The sequence below is a fragment of the Pantherophis guttatus genome, chromosome 1 (assembly GCF_059756535.1).
Source record: "Pantherophis guttatus breed Tessera chromosome 1, ASM5975653v1, whole genome shotgun sequence".
NCBI classification, from domain to species: domain Eukaryota; kingdom Metazoa; phylum Chordata; class Lepidosauria; order Squamata; family Colubridae; genus Pantherophis; species Pantherophis guttatus.
Window position 1 is genome coordinate 307,203,284 of NC_142063.1, and position 20,770 is coordinate 307,224,053.

A 20,770-nucleotide genomic window follows, 5' to 3' on the forward strand; every position below is an offset into this window, starting at 1 on the left:
AACCTTATTTTGGTTATGCTTGACGGAGTCAGAACATCTTGTGGGCATCCAATTCATCAGTGTAGATTTACACAAATCATGCTCCATTTGCAGGAGAAGAGAAAGGAGGTGATTCACTCAGCTGTACTTGCGGCCCAATTAAAACTTGAGAGGGGAGATGGTTATGGAGAAACAATCTAAGCAGTATTTAAAGATTTTGAATGGTAGTTGTTATAGGAACAACTTACAGAATTGTTTTGAGCTGCTAAGATAGCATGAGAAGCCACTGTCTGCTATGAGGCAAGAGCATTGATCATGCAGAAAAGACCCATGGAATGGACACCTGTTAGAGCCAGACTTTTGTGTAGTAATAGAGGACAGAATTCGCACTGTGACAATCTTCATCTTACTCAGGGAGAAGTTTGCCATCAGTTTTACTTGTTACAGTTTGTGCGGTACACTTTAGCCTTGTACATTTATTTGTCACTTGATTATTGCTATACCAAGCGCTGAATGAATGAATGAATGAATGAATTCATGCATTCATTCATTCATTCGATCAACCACCCATATTATGTTGAATTCTTGGTGGCTCTTTTATTAGGATGTTTTCACTGAAGAAGGGCCAATTTTTGAGGAAATTAAATCATTCTGTAATAGAAATCTCTGAGCACGAAAATGGCTATTTGCAAAATGTTGAGACATATCTACATTTCTTGCACATATGACAGGTGGGGGTACAACTTCTTCCCTACTTCAGGAGGCACCATCTTAATATAGTCACTGATAAATAGGAAGGGGGGTTTAGGTACACAGCCATTTTCAAGATACCTTTCAATATACCTGATTAATGAAACTGAGAGAATGAAATTCACAGAGTCCCATTAAGAATCTTATGTGAGCAGCTGGGAGAAGTATCTTAGCTATTCATATTCATGCATCAGCAACACTTAGTTTTAAAATCTTTCTCTTAAGTGACTGATGCAGTTGTAAAGCTATCTATTATAGGCTGTTTCTTATTGTTTTATAATTGTACTATACTCTCTTTTTATTCATTCATATCTATTGAATTTAAGAAATATATATGCTGCTTTCCCCATTTATAAAATAACTTGCCCAAAGCAGATTACAAAATAGAGATTTTTAAATGGAAGAACTTTGGTCCATATATAAGTTGTGTAACGTATTTATTGAGAGCCAGTTTGGGGTAAATGATTAAGGTACCTGGATCGAAACTATGACTAGCCTCAATCCTGTCCTAGGCGTGAAGCCACCTGAGTGACCTTGGGCCAGTTACTCTCTCACACCCCAGGAAGCAGGCGATGACTAACTACTTCTGAAATTCCCTTGCCAAGAAAACTGCAGGGACTCGGCAAAGAAGTTGCTAGGAGTCAACACTAACTTAAGAGCACAACCTCCCTCCCCCACCTCTGCACCATATTTATTAATATCAGCAGTTGGCCGCTAAAACGTTTCCATTTATTTTAAATATTGTTGCTTACACCCTCTCTTCTGTTACAGGCTTCTGCAGTTGTGTCAAAGAACTATGGCTCTCCCTTTGGGAAGGGGGATGTTTACTTTGTTTTCTTATCACCCAGTTCCAACGGAGCCGTTGCCTATTCCCAAACTGAACCTGACAGGTATATTCAGCAGAATGATGCATGCTTTGATGTGTACTTGGGTGAAGACGTGAAATTACTTAGGCTAAAATTGTGTTTTATCAACAGTATTTTACCATCCTAGCTGGGGAATGATGATAATTGTAGTGTGATCCCTAAAATAGGCATTTTCCTATTAAAGGACACCCCAAATTCCAGCTTTACCTACTTAGTACCTACCTCCAACCTGCCTCTACCTCCAGCCCTATATTTAGTGCAGCCACTGGCTATCGCAAATTTGTCCATCCCAAGCCTTCAATACATTTGTGGAAAGGGGCATTTAGGAACCAGGATTTTTAGATGTTAAACTGATGAATGCACTGAGGGAGAGAGCCAGCCAAGACAGCTACTGCAACCACCACATCAATTGCTACAACAATTTTGTTTATGCATCCACTTGTTTTTGGGACCTGAGAGGTGTTACGGAATTGGGAAGAATCATATCCTATAGAATTGGGAGGTTCTCCCATGTATATCCACATCGTATCTTGTGACGCATGGAGGCTGTGCTCCTTATGCTGCCTCTTCCTGAACTGTGCATGTGTAGAATGGGGGAAAAAAACCCTGTATCCAAACCTGTTCTGCTATTCAGAGTTAATCTAACATTCCTTCATTCTCCTACCTTGCACTTATAATACTCCTTTTTTCAAACAGTCCCAAGTGATTTCCCTTTTTATTTCTCCTTTGTACTAAATAATCTTTGGATTATTTTCTTTGTTTTGGAGTGCATTTTTTGAAGCACCGAAGCTCCTTGTGTTCAATAGAATTTCTCAAAATAATTTATAAAGGGCTGCTGTCAGTGCTTTGGAACCCCTATTGCACTCAAAAAAACAGAATAAAAAACCTTGTCTTTCTTGTTGTTTTAAACTTCATTTAAAAAAAAAATTTTTTTTTTAATCCACCTATGTAGGCCGGGCTCCCCCTAGGAATACCACAGTGGATCTCAACAGTGGGAACATCGATGTGCCTCCTAATATGGCTTGCTGGGCAAACTTTCACAATGGTGTGGCTGCTGGGTTGAAGATTGCTCCGGCTTCCCAAATAGACTCTGCGTGGATTGTCTACAATAAACCCAAAAACGCTGAACTTGCCAATGAATATGCGGGCTTTCTCATGGCTCTGGGTTTGAATGGCCATCTCACAAAGCTTGCAACACTCAATATCCATGACTACTTAACAAAGGTGAGGCCATAATTGAAAAATAAGAGGTAGACAATGTTTTCTTTGGGCCAATATATATGTTCTCTTCTTTATATTGGAAGATTATCACACTAAAAGCTGCTTCACAAGTTGAACAGGCCCACTGATTAATTGAGTAGTGAATTTCCTAAACATTTAATTCACTGTAGTGATTGGCATGGATGTTGCATTAATCATACAATTATGTTAATTGTAATGCCGAATCTGTACTGTGGGTAGTTTTCTTGTATTGACAGTAACACGATGGTTTCTAATGCAAGCTTTACAAATATATTATACTGAATATTAACGCTTTTATGAATTCTTACAGAATTTTCTATGCTGCAATTTTGACAGCAGTTTTTATATTTGTGGCAGATGTCCTAGTAAGCTATTAATATACAATTAATATATTAATATAAATTGCAGTGCAGTTTAAGAACCACATCACTAACCCATAAAATAAACTCTTGGGTTATTTCCAGTTGTAGCTTGTAATAGTAAAAGTACTTCTCTTTAGGTAAGATATGGTATCTGATTTTTGTGGCTCCCCCCACTTTCCATTGTGGTCTTTCCCCATCAGAAATCTCTCCAGCAAAAAGAACTGCAATTCTTTGGTGGAGATTATTTCGCCTTACATGAGCATGTTTCCCATGAGCCAGAGCGTCCCCGTTGCTCCCAAGGATAAATAAATGTTTAAAAGTTAAGAACAATAATTTTACAGTGAGTTTTAATTTTGAGTGTATGGTGCACAGTATGTGTGCTTTTGTGTATAGATAGACCTCATTTAGTAACCCCAATTGGGACTGGGAAGTTAGTTGTTAAGCAAAGCAGTCACTGAGTAAAACCATGACTATGCTTTTGATCTTATTTCAGCTTTGCTTTATTGACCTGCAAAGGCTGTAAATGCAAATGGTTGTAAACGAGGACTGCCTGTATTGTCTTGGATTCATTCATGCTTCTGATCAAGATGTTTTTTCCCTCCTAATGGCAGGGTCATGAGATGATGAGCATTGGGCTGTTGCTAGGTGTTTCTGCTGCCAAGTTGGGTACAATGGATATGTCTATCACCCGGCTGCTCAGTATCCACATACCGGCTCTTTTGCCTCCGACTTCCACCGAGCTGGATGTTCCTCATAATGTGCAAGTGGCGGCTGTGATAGGAATAGGCTTGGTGTACCAAGGGACGGCTCATAGGCACACTGCTGAAGTTCTCTTGTCAGAAATAGGTAAGGAGGAAGCTGATTGGGATTAGATCTGTATTCTACACATGGTCTGAATGATTTCCATGTTGCCGTCTTACAAAGTAAAGGTGACCAATTACGCTAAGACAAGGGAAACTCTTAAAGTGGCTGAGTTGAATGCTTAACTTAATTATCAATCAATCAAAATATGTAGCTGCCTATCTCATGAGAAGTGACTCTGAAGGACGTGCAACGATCTAATAAAAAACATACCTAAAGACAAGCATTAAAAGTATAAAAAGTCAACATTAAAAATAGAAGTTAATCAAAAGTATACAAACCCCAGGCAGTGAAAGAATGAATATATTATCCACCTCCATAGTGGAGCCAAACATATCTCAGGTTCCCTGGGACCCCCCAGGCCTGCTGAAATAATCAGCTCTTGAGGAGCTTCTGGAATATCAAGAGGAATAAAGCTAACCAAACATGTTTCCTCTAAAACAGGATCCACCCCAAAAAGAAGCCCTATCATGTTTTTGAATGCATGCACTCAAATAAAGCCTTACTCCCAAAATTAGTCCTAATTAGGACCCCACCCATCCCAGGGTGCAGGGGGTGGGAAGAGGTAAAAATTAAGCTAAACTGGGGATGGGGATGGTGGTGGAGCTGCCCTACTTACTAGGCCTCGCACACCCCAACACCTGCCTAGCCTTCTTCTGTGGCCGCTTCTTCTGTGGCCACTTTCTTATGCGGCCGCTTGCCGCCACTTGCACGTGTCGCCCCTGGCCTCCGTTTGCCATCAGAGCCGTCCGGAAAGCCCTCTGCAGCTGAGAAACAGGCTCTGGATTGATGCATGCAGCGCCCCCTGGCCCCCGTTTCGCCATTAGAGGCCTTCCGGAAAGCCCTCTGCAACCAAGAAACGGGCTCTGGATTGATGTGCACAGCACCCCTGGCCTCCATTTTGCCATCAGAACCTTCCAGAAAGCCCTCTGTAGCAGATAAAAGAGCTCCGGATCGATCCTGAGCTCTGTTATCAGCTGCAGAGGTCTTTCCGGAAGGCTCTGAGGGCAAAATGGAGGCTGGGGGCAACGCATGTAAGTGGCGGCAAGTGGGCTGACAGCAGGCTCCTGCTGGGAGGGGCTGTCGGTGCCACCGTGACATTATTATTATTATTTATTGGATTTATATGCCGCCTTCTCTCCGAAGGACTCAGGGCGGCTTACATCAAATGAAACAATCCCAATAAATACAAATTAAAACAGACTAAAACAGACTAAAAACCAATTTAAAACAGTCAGTCCTGGCTAGGGCGTTTAAACAGCCAGGTCTTAAGCTCACGGCGGAAGGTACGATGGTCGGGGGCCAGCCGAAGACCCATGGGAAGTAGATTCCAAAGGGTGGGTGCGGCCACAGAGAAGGCTCTACCCCTGGGGGTCGCCAGCCGACATTGTCTAGCCGACGGCACCCTGAGTAGGCCCTCTTTGTGGGAACGCACCGGGCGATGGGAAGTCGATGCTGGTTGCAGGTGGTCCGACAGGTATCCTGGGCCTAAGCCATGATGGTCATGGTGAGTCAATAATTAGACGCACCTGAAAAGAAGCCCTAATAGTTTTTTCAGGGATCAAAACAAAATGAGGATCTTCTTTTTGGGGAAACACGGTAATTTTGGGGGTGGGGGTGGGAGATGTTCCATGAGGTGGGCACCATGGCAGCAAAAGCACATCTCCTGGGACCTACCAAATATAAGTCCCTTGCTCTATCCTGGTTGCTTTTTCCATTTCCACTGTTTTTCTTTCCTCTTTGTTAGTTCTTGGTAGTTTTCTTTACTTGTTCTTAATTTATTTGTAATCATCGTTTCTTGTTCTTAATTTGGTGCAAAGTACTTTGCATAAAAAAACCCCCAAGATTTCCCATTGTACCAGGATTTTGAAAGAGAGGTTGGATAGTTCCAGTTATTTTACAAAATGAGTTGAAATGTGAAAAATGGTCTGAACATCTGAGGACCATCAGTTGTGTCTAAGCTTTTTAGTGGTAAAAATAGTTCAGATATATTGAATAAAAATGGAATGTTAGCTTGCTCATTTTAAAAGTTGATTAATAGTTGGATGTATGTATATACTTACCCAGGGCGGCCCCCAGGTCCTGAAATGGAATATTGCACTGACAGAGAGTCCTATTCACTGGCTGCTGGCTTAGCTTTGGGCATGGTTTGTCTTGGGGTAAGTGTGCTTTTTTCCCCTCTCAGTTTTTATCAGGTCAAATTGTATGCTATAGTTTCCTTCAGAAACTGCAAATGTCAATTTGCTGAACAAGTTGTATATTTTAAGTTTCCCTGCAAATAACAGGAATTGAATTGGATCACATTTTCTTCAAGTACAGAAAGTAAATAAAATGCTTAGCATCGTTGGTTTCTTCCTCAGCATGGCAGCAATTTGATAGGCATGTCTGATCTGAATGTGCCGGAGCAGCTTTATCAATATATGGTTGGTGGCCACCGGCGTTTTCAAGCTGGAATGCACCGTGAAAAACACAAATCTCCAAGTTATCAAATTAAGGTAATGTTTTTATTTTTTCAACATTGTCTAAGATATTAGATATTACCTAAGTAATAATCTACATCACCTGACACCAACACTACAGATGATACAGTATGGGCAACAGAATTTTTTTGTACAATTCTGCTATTTGTCCCATTCGCCTTTTTTTTAGTTAGAGCTTTTATTTATTTGCACATGTCAAAAACAGTTTCACTGGCTCATCCACATTACCACTTGTAAAGCTCAGATGTGTTCTATTTAATATGGAACTTTCTCAAGTATCATCCTTGCTTTTTAAGCCTTGGTAGATTCTACCTGTAATTGACTGTGAGAATAATCTCAAAGAACAGGGGAAAGAGTTGCAATCATAGCAACTGGCAGATAAGAGAAATCTGAGTGCAAAGCAAGAATAAAGTTTGAAAAGCTGTCTCTCTTTCCTTCCCTAGTTCTCTTTAAGCTAAAAGCAGAGAGTGGGAAGGCACATGTAAAATTGCAGGATTCTGTTACTGTAATCCTATAAACATGTTGCATGTTTATAGGATTTTCAATGCAGTATTTCATCACACACATTTTTTACAAACACCTTCCTAATTACAGTATGTAGTTTTGACTTCAGAACTGCTTCATAGACTTCATGGAAAAGTAAAGAATATGGTTCCCATATTGAATTAGGAGGTGTAAATTAGTTCATAGCAAACTAAATGAAAGTATCCCTCAACCATAGAAGTTTGCAGTATCCATCGCTATAGGATTTAAACTGAATGTATGTTTTATTAACAGGAAGGAGATACTATAAATGTGGATGTAACTTGCCCAGGTGCAACTTTGGCATTAGCCATGATCTATCTCAAGACCAACAACAGGTATGAGGCTAGGAGATATGGTTAGATACAATGTATGCCACACTTAGGATCAGGGGATATTTTGTGTCTTAGGACAAAATAGTCATGTTGCTCTTCCCAAGCAGTCTATTTGTTCCTACCCTAGTTACCTTTAAACATGAATGGTTAACTGCATTGGTTAGATTCAATTTCACAGCTCAGAGCATGCTATTGCTCAAGCACCTTCTGGAACTTTTTAAAGTAGCAATCTTTTTTTCCTGGGTTTGTGTGGAAGCTGTAGATGGTGAAAGAGTGCAGTACAGAATTTGCCTAAAACATTCCTTTATATAGCATTTCTGTTTATTATATACTAGTATCAAAATAACATTTTGAATCACTTAACATTTTGGTTAAAGTAGTATTTTAAAGTATGAATGCTTAAGGCAGGGGTGAAATGTAAAATTTGTTACTACCGGTTCTGTGGGCATGGCTTGGGGGGGGGGGTAATGTGACAGTGGGCGTGGCCAACTTTTTTTTTTTTTTTTTAACTTTTCAAAGCATTTTTTCTAATGCTTTGAAAAGCCTCTGCCGATCAGGAAACTCAGCTGGGATCGTCAGAGACTTTTCAAAGCATTTTTTTTACCACCTCTTCGGCCAAGAGGTTGCAGAAAAAAATGCTTTGAAAAGCCTCTGACTATCCCAGCCGAGCCACGCGATCATCAGAGTTTTTTTTTTACTTTTAAAAGCATTTTTTTGTCGGAAGAGGTTGTAGAAAAAATGCTTTTAAAAGTAAAAAAAAAAAAGCCTCTGAGGATCCTGCAGCTCAGCTGGGCATGGGTGGGGGGTACAGGGATTTTTGCTACCAGTTCTCCAAATCACCCGCCGCCATCGCTACCGGATCGGGCGATCCGGTCTGAACCGGGAGCATTTCACCCCTGGTTTAAGGGTAGTTCCACCTTCAGTGTTCTCTGTGGGATATGTTAGAGGCTTTGGCATTCAGTAAATATAAGAAAAATTTGCAATTCAGGCTGAGCAAGAAGTGCTGACCCCATTGTATCTTTTTTAATGTGCAAGGACTGTAGTAGCTGGGCAGTGGATCTGGGAGATTAAAGGAAAAATATATATTGTATAGCAATAGCAAACACAGCCATTTAAGATGCATTGTAACATTTTCCTGTGCTTCATTAGGCAAACGATTTTAATTTACAATTCTCCTTTTATCTTATATTTTGTTAGGTCGATTGCTGACTGGCTTTGTGCTCCAGACACAATGTATTTGTTGGACTTTGTAAAACCAGAATTCCTTTTACTGAGGGTATGTTTATAGTTTGCCTTTATTCTATTAGGAAAGGAAGCAGCTCAAAATAAATTGATAGTGTGCACTGTTATATCAAATCTGTTTAAATGTGCTACAGATTACCTTGCCAGGTAGTTCAATCACTCATTCCAGTGTTCCTCTTCACGCTTTTTATTGATTATGTACTGAGCTAGCTTTTAAAAGCACACAGAGTTCCATCCTGCCACAGTTCAGCTCATTTTGCATTTTACATGCAAGACTTGCTATGGCTAACAGAGATAATAGGCAGCAAAGCACCACATGTCTGCAATATTTACTATATTTTTTGGACTATAAGACGGACCTGACTATAAGACGCACCTAAATTTAGAAGAGGAAAACAACAAAAAAAAGTTTATGGCCTTCCTTTTTTCAGGCATTGTTTGGCCCCTTTCCAGTCTTTTTCCGCCTGTTTCTGGGGCTTTTGTCTGGGGCTTTTCAAAAAAAAAAAAAAAAAAACCCAGGCCAAAAAAAGCCCTGAAAACAGGCCCCAAAAGCCTTAAAAATGCCCCCCCCAAAAAAAGCCGAAAAAAGGGCATGCGGAGCCCAAAAAATGGCTGGTGGGAGGGTAGGGCTTTGGCAATATTTGGTCTATAAGATGCACAGACATTTTCGCCCCCTTTTGGGAGACAAAAAAGCACGTCTTATAGTCCGAAAAATACGATATATTCATATTCCCTGTGACTCAGTACAGTTCATAACATTTAAGAAATCATCCTTTTAAATTTTTCAGCAACATAAATTTAAATCAGATTGAATCTCATGGCTTAGTTGAATCTAATAAAGCTGTTGCCTGAAAAATAAAGCATTGTGTATATTGTATTCCAAAATTCAAAATGTATTTCTGTAACCTAATCTGCTTGGCAAAATTATGATGGATTTATCTGTGTCATTACTAACTCCATTAGACTGGGACTGGCACATCTCCCCCATTGTTCTTTCTGTGAGGTTTATGCTCATATTTGAGATATACTTAAATTAAACTTAAGAAGGGTTTATTGCCTGTTTTAAAATTTTATGCTGACAATGACAGAAATATATTTAAAACCTTTTTAATCATGAACATTTTTAAAAAATTCCCCACAATGATGTTGGCAATTTGTCTTGTTATGTGCTTCCAAGATAATTCATGACAGTTTGATATTTCCCCACAGTGAGAAAAGAAGCACAGAAATTGGTTTATTCTAATAAAGGATTAAATTTAGGCAGATGTATCTTGTATCATTTTTGTCTAAAAAAACCTGGTTATGGTTTGGTGGAAATAGAATAACAACTCATATTTGCTAATTAGCTGATCACTTCATAAAATTCAGAAAAGGTCTGGTAACATCTTTTCAAACTAACTTATTTTATTAAATGTCATAAACTTTTGTGAATTGAGATATAGTTCACAAAAATGTATGCCTTTTAATTAAGTGTGTGAGCCTGTAAAGATGTTACCAGATGACTCCTGATTTGGACCTACTGTAGATTAACACGACTCTCCTTCTATAATTTACAAAATGAAACACTAAAATAGTATACGTTGAAAGAGGGCACAATTATACAGATTTGGAGCATTTTTCATTTATAAACATAAAATGGGTATTCCATCACTTTTCAACGAATTGATGCCATTACATTAACCACCAGGATACAGATATCATGTGATTGGTTTTGTTCTGCTTGGAATGCATGGGTTCAGTTTCCAGTAGAGAGTTGAAGTCAAAGAATAACATCTGGCTTCTTACATCTGATAAGTCACAAATAGGACAAAAACTGGTCATGTAATGTCTGTCTCCTGGTGGTTGATGTAACTGAAAACAGCAAAAACACTGTGCAAAATTAGAGGTATTTCTCCCTGTTCCAAGGGATATGTATGTATGTGTGAGTCTGAAAATAACATAATACTCTGTACATGGAGGCATGTAATGTAACATCTGTATTGGATCTGAGAGCTCAAGGATAGGTGAATTGTATATTTCATTCTAATAGATTTAATTTTTTCTGATTTCTTAAATCACTGTAGTTTCTGACCCCATTATCATAACTTAATTTTTTAACCCTCTTGTCATTTTTCTTGCTTGAAGACACTTGCTCGATGCTTGATTTTGTGGGATGATATAATGCCCAGTTCAAAGTGGATTGATAGTAATGTGCCACAAGTAAGTGCTTTTCAATATGCTTGTTATATATAATCAGTGATATTTGGATTTTCAGCCTTCCAAGAATGCTTTGTTTATTAGTGTCCTTATCTACTTCTGAACCTCAACTTATTACAGATGAATTTATTTATTTAGCATGTGACACTACAAATGAATAGGAGGTAGGAATACTCCATGGCATTTAGTTAGTTTGTGTGAAAAGATGTTTAGCTTCTTTAGGTCTTAGCTTAATATACTGTATGCATATACTAAAGTGCATTTTAGAACTGTGCCTTGCAGAATGTTTAGAGTAACAGTGTGGTGAAATGATTAAAATGTGTGATGGGCATTTGGGAGACCCGCTTCAGGTCAATCCTCAACCAGGGAAGGTGACTGGGTCACTTTAATAGCAATAGCACTTAAACTTATATACTGCTTCACAGTGCTTTACAGCCCTCTCTAAGCAGTTTACAGAGTCAGCATATTGCCCCCCAACAATCTGGGTGCTCATTTTACCGACCTTGGAAGGATGGAAGGCTGAGTCAACCTTGAGCCCGGTGAGATTCCATCTGCCAAACTGCTGATAGCCGGAGATTAGCAGAAGTAGCCTGTAGTACTGGACTCTAACCACTGCGCCACCACAACTCTTAAGTCAATCTCACCTGGCCAAATCTACCCAAGAAGGTTTTTATGAATAAAATGAGAGGATGGAGAGCTTGATATGTTGCCTTGGGGTACTGAACAAATGACTGGATATAAAGCTAGGAAGTGGACAAATTTATTTGGGCAACAATTGTACAATGTCTATTAATCTCCCAAGAAACACCAGAATTTTTTTCAGCATAGACTGAAAGTCATTTGTCTTATATGGAGTCAGTTAGGCAGGATTGTACATAAGGTCCTACTGTGATTGGGGCTATACAGTATAATGTTGATTTGCAAGATGCTGAGAATCTCACTTTATTCCCATCTTGATAAACATATCATAAATTGAAGAAAATATGAGTGGTGTTTTCAGAAGTCAAACTTCTAGAAATCTGAGAAACCTGCCCAATTTTTTTTTCCTGTAGCTTAATAATTTAGTTGGAAATAAGTTCCAGACTATGTTGCTTGCATTATCCAGAACCCTCTCTAAACGGAACTCCAGGTGGCAGCAATGAGAGAACGTGATTTTTAGGTTCAGAGAACCTTTCTTGCAGAGGATGTTCTGTGGTAGGACGGGAAAGGGTGAAAATTTCTTCCACCCTTTACCTTGACAGTCTGGTAACTTCCCATTATATTGCATTGCAATATGTACCATCTCCACTAGCCATAGAAGGATGGTTGATTGTGTACTTTTTAATAAAAGATTAATTTAAGACTGTGGATGCCTTTTGTAAAATTGAGAATCACCAATTGCAGTTACTATATTTCCATAGATTGTTAGAGAGAACAGTGTCTCCCTTCATGCAACTGAGATGCCATCATCGGAAGATCTTAATTTGGAGACCTTGGCGTAAGTAATTGTGCTCACTTTTGCAGAATCCTTTAAGCAGGTGAAATAAAGGACAACTCTCAGGCTTATAGCAATAAGACTTACAGTATATGCCACTTCATAGTGCATCACAGCACTCTCTAAGCGGTTTAATTTTCCCAAAATCTGGGTCCTTATTTTACTGACCTCAGAAGGATGGAAGGCTGAGTCAACCTTGAGCTGGGTAGGACTGAACTGCTGGCAGTGGGCAGAGTCAGCCTGCCATACTGCATTCTAACCACTGCACGGCTCTATACACATTCATTTCTATGTAAAAATTGCTACAAAGAGACTGTGAATGCCAGAAACTTGAAAATATAGACTAGTCCTGTTTTTGAAATCAGACTAGTGATGCCATGTGGATTAAATGGAGGACAACATTTATTATACTGCAAATACAATATGAGGAAGTACCCTTGGAGATAATTATATACAGGTATTTCTGTTTCTTGAATTTCTGGAAGAGAATAATACAGGGAATTAGTATTTTTGCCCTACATTAGGCCTTCCCAGCTGTTGATGTTAGCTATATTAACTATCAATGCATATCCCAAGGAAATCTCTGCTTGTGGCAACATAGAGACTGTAGGCGGATTCCTCTTTTGACTCCACCCTCAGGCTTTGCCACTCCTTCTCCTATATTGTAGTCATTATGATATTTTTCAAATATTAAATTATTATGATACTTTTCAAATGTTATTACTGAGTAGAGAAAAGTGCTGATTTCTGGCTTCATCTCATAATACAGCTGGAAGGGTCTCCCAGTTCAAATAGGAGGTTTGTGCAATACATTTGGTAGTTGAGATGAGGACTTGTGTGAATCCCCAATTGCTTGTTTCACATTTCTCATTGGATGAAACAAACCTTTTCATACGAAAGTTAATAGATTGCATATCATTTAATAGATTGCATACCATTTAATTTGAAGATGAGGGTAGACTGGTACTTTGGGACCTGATGTAAAATCCAAACCTCTTAAAACAGAGGTGGCCGGTGGCCATTAATCTAATATTTCAATGAATCCGTTTGCAGATGGTTTTTTAAAACAAATCAGATTCATATCTTTGGAAACAGCAGTCTGTGTATGACAGCTACTTTCTGAGCAAACAGAACTGTAGTAAGTAGTAAACGAGAAGGAGGTGTAGAGGATGCATCTCTTAATTGATTCTTTGCAGTACTAGGAAATAATTTTTCCACCTCTTTCTTTAGGACCCCTGTTTCTAAATTTGCATTAAATGCAATTAATGCAGTTGTAATGAACTTTTCATAAAGGAGCTAGATGGCTCTCAATGTTTCATTTCCTTGTTTTCTTCCTGGACCAGTCTTCATTCCATTTCTCCTTTGGAAAACCAGGATTAACTATATAAAAAGGGCATAATGGAAGGTTTTATCTGAGTCAGTAGTCACTGTATCTTCTACAAGTAAAGCTATTTCAAGGCATTTCCTCAGATACTCAATTCATTCCTTTCATATTCCCCTCCAGGATTTAAGAGAATGCAGCTTACCTACTGCCTGGAGCCATTGCTTTTTATCTCCTCTTTTTTAACAATTGAGGAAATGCAGGGAACTATGATTAATCCTTCACAATATTTCAAAAACTTTTATATTAACTGTTTCTTTCTAGGCAGGCTCATGTCTATATCATTGCTGGTTCCTGTTTGTCCCTGGGTTTTCGATTTGCTGGTTCAGAAAATCTGGCTGCATTTAACTGTTTGGTAAGTAGATTAATGGCTAATTAGTATTTGACGTGATCTACACAGCTGGGATATTTTGCAAGTCCAGAGTACATTACTATGATTCAAAAAACCATGTTTCCATTTGGTTGAAAGGCAAATGAGCATGTCAGGCTTCATGAATGCAAGGATACCTGTGGAAATCTAATGTCAGCATGCACAAAAGTTGAGAGTAGAACAAGGCAGCTCTCCTTTAGCTCATGGCTAAAGTAATGATGGTGTCTGGGCATCTAAATGACTGGGACAAATGATCACTGATACTTTAGCTTACTTGAAATAATATTTTTAAAAGTCACAGCAAATAAATCTATACATAACTCTTTCCAAGAAAAGTTTGAGGGTTTTCTTAAGGAAATATATCTAGTATTAATTTGCTTGATTTTTCATCAACTTTTGATCCCTGAATTTTGCTAGTTATCTTAGTTAAAAAGATATTGTGTACATCTGTTTCTCTTCATACGTAGCGTTGTTCTATAGTAATACAATTGCCTTTTTAAAAAACTCTTCCCTCTTTGACTTTCCCCAGTCTTTCCCCATGATAAGTTATTTCAGTTTTCCCCAGGCAAATTCTTGCTGCTGTCTAGGGATAGTGGAAATTCCAGTACAGAACATCTGGACAACACTGAGTTGGGGAAGGTAGAATTAGTCTTTTAACTAACTGTACTTGTTGGACAGCTAGCTAAATATAATAATCTGTTCCTTAACTATCAGCCAACAGTTTAAAAGAGCCTTGGTACTACAGTGGTTTAAAGCACCCTGTTATTAACACAGCTGCTTGCAATTTACTGCTGGTTCGAATCTCTCCAAGGCTCAAGGTTGACTCAGCCTTCCATCCTTTCTAAGGTCGGTAAAATGAGGACCCAGATTGTGGGGGCAATAAGCTGACTTTGTATAAATATACAAAAGTATGAAGGCTATTGCTTAACGCACTGTAAGCCGCCCTGAGTCTCCGGAGAAGGGCGGCATATAAATCAAATTAAAAAAAAAAAAAAATGCAGTAGAAATTAGGAAATGCTTATTTTTCAGTATAATTAAAAACATAACATTGCAAAATGTAGTATAGGATACAATATTATTATTGTGGCTTGTCGGCTGCCAGCCCCTTTTGGTAGCCAAATCAGATGAGGAGGCAGCATTGGAGTCAGGGCTAGCATCAAGGCAATCTGAGAGCTCTGAGGAGGAATGGAGCTGCCAGAGATAGAGATAGAGACAGAGACAGAGGCGGAGCCTAGGTCATCCATCAGCCCTCAGATGGAGAGTCAACAGCTCCCAGGTCTGGAGGTGGCTAATGAGGAAGAGGAGGAACAGCTGGGTCCAGTGTCTGATGTGCGGATGCACAGAAGGCAGAAAAGAGGAGAGCAGTGGAAATCTATGGGCAAGTCCTTGGGATGGAACAGTCACTGCTGCTAGCAAAGCCCTACCCTAGCTCTGGGGATAAAGGGGGTGGAGATTAATAGGTGTGGCAGACAACTATTCATCTCCCTATTGATAGCCTGCACTTCTGAATCCTGTCTGGAAATTATCAGAATTATTCTTGGAATCTACAGCGCCTTTTGAGCGTGTGTGTGTGTTTGCTGCTGGACAAAAGCGAGCATACCTTCCAAGACTTCCTTTGCAAGTGTGGGGAGAGAGAGAGAGAGAGAGACTCCTGGTGTGTTGGGCCAGTTCCGGGGGAAAGGGAGCGAGTGTCACTTTCCACAGGACTTGGAGACTTCTTAGCCTGCCTGCTGTGAGAGAGCGGCTGCTGGCACTCCTAATAAAGGGAAAGTTTTGTTAACTACAAAGGGCTTGTTATTATTTGGGAGCCGGGTCAGAACAATTGTGCAGCTGAATGTCCATATTTATTTTAGAGAATTTCATGAGACTGGGACCATAAATGAGGAGACATTCTTCATTTGCCTGATAGAGATTCTTGCCTTAGCTAGATGAACCTCAAATATATTTAACACTGATTCTATGAAAGAGGGGAAATTCCTTCTGGGTAGCACTGTTGCAGAAGATCTAGTTTGCATGACTGGAACTTCTGAGTTCTCTTTCCATTCTGTGCTTGTTTTTTTCATTGCCACAATATATTTGCTCATCTTGAATTTCTCTTTCTAGTTTGCATTTGCAAAAGACTTCATGAAGTGTTTATCGTCAGCTACAGCTTCCATTGTAAGTTTCTTTAAATTCATTACGGTGTTAGTACAAGTGAAGCTTTATACTAGTTTTTCTTGTTTAAATCGGTTGTGGTTTATTAGGTCATCAAACTAGCTCACAGAAAATTCTATGCTGCCTTATCTTTCCATGTCCATACACACACACCTAAAATAGTAGTAATAAATTACACAAGTTGCTTAAGTTATATGAATATAAAAAACAATATATTCTTTCTGGAAAGTATCAGATTTTTTTTGTAGATAGGGTATAAGCTATATACTAAGAAAGAGAAAATTTTATGTCAACATTTTAATAACACTGTTCCTCCATTTTAATAGGGAAAGTAACTTTGGGGATTCCATCAAATTATTAATTTGATTAAAGGCCTGGAGACTAATATGAAGAAATGGTTGCAAGAACTGGGTATGGCTAGTCTAGAGAAAAGAAGGACTAGGGGTGACATGATAGCAGTATTCCGGTATTTGGGGAGCTGCCACAAAGAAGAGGGGGTGAACTTATTTTCCAAAGCACCACAGGACAGGACAAGAAACAAATCAGAGAGAAGCAACCTGGAATTAAAGAGAAACTTCCTATCAGTGACGACAATTAACCAGTGGAACAGCTAGCCTTCAGAAGTTGTGGGTGCTTCATCACTGGAGGTTTTTAAGAAGAGCCTGGACAGCATTTGAGATTTATTAGTCTAGTAGGAATTCATATGCCTCTCAAAAGTAATATCCATTCATTCTCTCTTTTCCAAGGATTCTTAATTTTAGCAACTTTATTTACAATAAATAACTACTAACATTGCTAGTCTTAAATGATTGGCAGCCCAAATCCCTTGATGATTACTAGTAGAGACAATTTGTCTTTTAGCTGCTCTGCTTAGATTTCGATGGGCATTTTTTGTTGGCTGGGAGCTGGTGTTTTTATTATGTTTACCTGTCAGGGGCTGTAGTTATATGGCTATAATACTGGGAGGGGGGATAGATTTTCATCTTGTTTCTTTCAGTGTTTAGGTGATGGGGAAGAACTTTTAACATTTAATACAAAGCTGGATTTGTGCCCGCAAAAGAACAAAACCTGACCATTAAAATCAGTATTTTCTCATTGAATAATGATGGGAGTGATCCTGGGCACCGGGTTTGGGTGCCTATGTACAGGATGTGGGTTGCTTATTATTGGTATAAATGACTTTTTTTTCAAAGTAAGTATTGCGGAAGTTGGTGCGCTTTATATAGTCTGTCATTTGCTAAAATTAGTTTCTCTAAAGATGGCAATCTTGCCAGCTTAGAAGCATATTTAGAATGTGCAAAAGTAGGTATAAAAAAAACAATCTCTTCCATATTTCTTAGGCTGGGCACTATAACCTAGAGACTTGTCTGAGTGTGGTGTTGCTTTCCCTTGCAATGGTGATGGCAGGATCTGGGAACCTGAAGGTTCTTCAGCTCTGTCGTTTCCTACACAAGAAGACCGGTGGAGAAATGAACTATGGATTCCACATGGCACACCATATGGCTCTGGGACTCCTCTTTCTGGGAGGAGGAAGGTAATCTGTGATCTGAAAAAGAATCTTCTGCTCCTTAATCCTTTATATTTCCATGCATATAAACATCCAGAATGCAAAAAACCCGAAGCAAAACAAAACAACTCCCTGAAGAATCTAAGATCTCTTTGCGATTAACCTTGGTATACAGAAAGGCTGCAAGGAAGGATATATCTTTTGTCCACAGTATTGCTTAGTTATATGAATTTAGGATAATCAAGAACACCAGTCTTTAGATTGGTTTTTTTTTTTTTTTGCTTTAATTTATATGCCGCCCTTCTCCGGAGACTCAGGGCGGCTTACAATGCGTTAAGCAATAGCCTTCATACTTTTGTATATTTGTACAAAGTCAGCTTATTGCCCCCACAATCTGGGTCCTCATTTTACCTACCTTTGAAAGGATGGAAGGCTGAGTCAACCTTGAGCCTGGTGAGATTTGAACTTGCAGTAATTGCAAGCAGCAGATGTTAATAACAATGCTTTAGTCCACTGTACTACCAGGTTGTTTTGTTCAAGGACGAACAAAAATATGAAAGCATTGAAAGGATCTCATAAGAGCATTTTCAGTAATGGCACTTTCCCCAATGGTTTTTCACTGCTTTATTAAGACTTGACTTAATAAGATTATGTATAAATTGTATCAGATATTTATGTGTTCTACTTTCTCACCTTTATGGTATAATTCTTCTTGGTAACTTTTAAAAACCACATCCCCTTGTATTGGTTTTATTGTTTATCATCATGCTGCGTAATCATAAGTATGGGTACAAGAAAGATAGGATATAAATTATTATGTAAAAAAAAAAAAAACTAGACTAAAGAGCAGGACTGAGTGATATTACAGTGACACAGAAGCTTAGGTTTGATGATCTAAGTCTTTCCATCCATCTTTCTGTAGTAATTTCAATTTCTTTCAAAAGCTAATTTCCTACAAGAAAAATAAAATATGCAGAATATGTTTCTGTAAATATGTTTAACTAAAGCGAGTCAATCATAAAGAAAAACATACTTGGTTGATAAGAACTGACAATGACTTGATGGCATATAATAAATTTTAAAAAGCAAGCCAATCAGGATTGAGCTATTCTTCCATCTGTCCATGTAAAAACAGCATATTTTGCTTGCAAATTTTGAATGAAATCCCTGTCATCTCCATCTAAAAGCTGTTGGCTAATAGGGCTGACAAACTTTTTTTCTGGAATGCCCATTAAATTAACTTGGCAATATGACTGACTAGTCTTGTAGCTCTTTGTAACCTTTCTTTGGCATAGAACTGATATTACAGTCATTATAAATTGGGATCATATTTTGGCTTGACAAGGAAATGCTTTTTATTGACTCATGGGAAAATATTGTTTCTTTGCAGATATTCACTTAGCACTTCAAATTCATCAATTGCTGCTCTTCTTTGTGCACTCTACCCTCATTTCCCAGTTCACAGTACTGATAACAGGTAAAAGGACCTGATTAGGAAATACATTTAAAATTTAATGGTAGAAATAGTTTAGTCTGATAATGTTTGTCATTTGGGAAACAGGTTTTCAGCTTGTAATGTCTAGTGCATACAAATTTATTAAAAACAAAGAAATCTTGAAATGTTTATGTAGTAATTGCAGAGATCTAGAGAAAGCCTAACATTTTGATATTGCTGCTGGGTCTTCAATTATTTAAATTTATTGGCTGCCCAATTCCACATTTATTTAATATTGTATAATAAATGGAATAATTTTCACCGTGTAAAGAAGACTTGGGACAGATTGTGGAAGGAAGAGGAAATATGAAAAAGCTGTAAAACATCATGGAATTAGAAACGTTTTACTTTTTTCCATATGCACCATGCAAAGGAAGACAGAATCTAAACTGATGACAATAAAGTTCTACTGTCGGAATAATCACATTGAACTTCTGAGTGCCAGACTGGCCAATGATATTGACCAACTCCAAAATTCAATTAAATCTGTCTGTCTACACATCTTATCATAGGATGACTCTGGGTAAATACCCAGCCTCTGCAGTCTATAAATACTAATGCACTAAAACCACAACAATTTTGTGAAAAGCTTTATAGGTTTTTTAAAATGAATCTTTCTAGGTAAAGGAATGAAGCATATATTTTATTTCAGTTATATGAAACTGAAGGTCTAATCAGTCTCCATGCCGGCACAATTATCCTCTGGCTAAGGAACAAATGTGTTCTCGTTCTCTCTCTCCCTCTCATAGGAAAAAGAAACGTTACAACTCAGAAATCTTTGTGGTGTGTATATATGCCTGCACCCATACAAATCTACAAATTCTAATTTCATATGTTTTAATTCCAAATTTATCTTTGATAACTTCTCAAGGGTCTCCAGAGCATATTCCTTTTCTCAATAACTATGAAATCTGCATCAGTTTGAAAAAAGAGTTTCACAGAATCGAGACCACATCTTTCCAAATGTAGGAGGGAAAAGATATTTAAATGGATCTTTGGCTATTCGTGACAGATGGATGGGTTCGTGCAGAAAGAGACACAGCCTAGATTATTTCTTTCCTGCACAGGTATCACCTTCAAGCCCTGAGGCATCTGTATGTCCTGGCAGCTGAACCCAGACTCCTTGACCCTGTGGATGTGGATACAGATACCCCTTGCTATGCATTGCTGGAGGTTACCTATAAGGTATGTAAATTCTGTGACGCATGGAGAAAAAAAAGGTCTTATTCTTTGAAATGCAGGTGGGGAAAGATAACTCTTCCACAGTTGTTCACCCTTGTTAGGGCAGGTGAAATTACTGCACAGTGCTGCCTGACCTGGAGAAAGCCAAGCTTTGAAAGAATGGGAGGGATGGTAACTCACAATTGCTGCTTTGAGTTAGGAAATCAAAACTTTTTCAAAATGAAAAAGGATGTTTCTATAAATAATCCAAGGTATGTAATATCTTTGTAAAACCTTACAAAGTTATTACATCTCTTGTTGATGTAATGTAAAAAATTAGACTATCAAAATTGTTATGTAGCTGTTACACTTTAAATAGCTATCCATCACTAA

At 38.5% G+C, this 20,770-nt stretch overlaps 1 protein-coding gene across 19 annotated transcripts in view; it reads left to right on the forward strand.

The window, feature by feature from the left end:
• The window catches only part of ANAPC1 (anaphase promoting complex subunit 1), a 57,726-nt gene that overhangs the window by 29,297 nt on the left and 7,659 nt on the right, over nt 1-20,770 (forward strand). For all 19 annotated transcript variants that reach the window (XR_015731558.1, XM_034427532.3, XM_087883261.1 and 16 more), the window contains exons 27-40: nt 1,501-1,619; nt 2,548-2,819; nt 3,811-4,045; nt 6,128-6,219; nt 6,421-6,555; nt 7,318-7,400; nt 8,595-8,673; nt 10,764-10,838; nt 12,236-12,312; nt 13,955-14,045; nt 16,164-16,217; nt 17,555-17,748; nt 19,112-19,198; nt 20,284-20,401. Coding sequence is in view for 18 of the 19 variants with exons in the window: in XM_034427532.3 (XP_034283423.2) it covers nt 1,501-1,619; nt 2,548-2,819; nt 3,811-4,045; nt 6,128-6,219; nt 6,421-6,555; nt 7,318-7,400; nt 8,595-8,673; nt 10,764-10,838; nt 12,236-12,312; nt 13,955-14,045; nt 16,164-16,217; nt 17,555-17,748; nt 19,112-19,198; nt 20,284-20,401 (1,711 nt within the window). In the remaining variant the exon portion in view is untranslated. The remainder of the gene's footprint in view (nt 1-1,500; nt 1,620-2,547; nt 2,820-3,810; nt 4,046-6,127; nt 6,220-6,420; nt 6,556-7,317; nt 7,401-8,594; nt 8,674-10,763; nt 10,839-12,235; nt 12,313-13,954; nt 14,046-16,163; nt 16,218-17,554; nt 17,749-19,111; nt 19,199-20,283; nt 20,402-20,770) is intronic.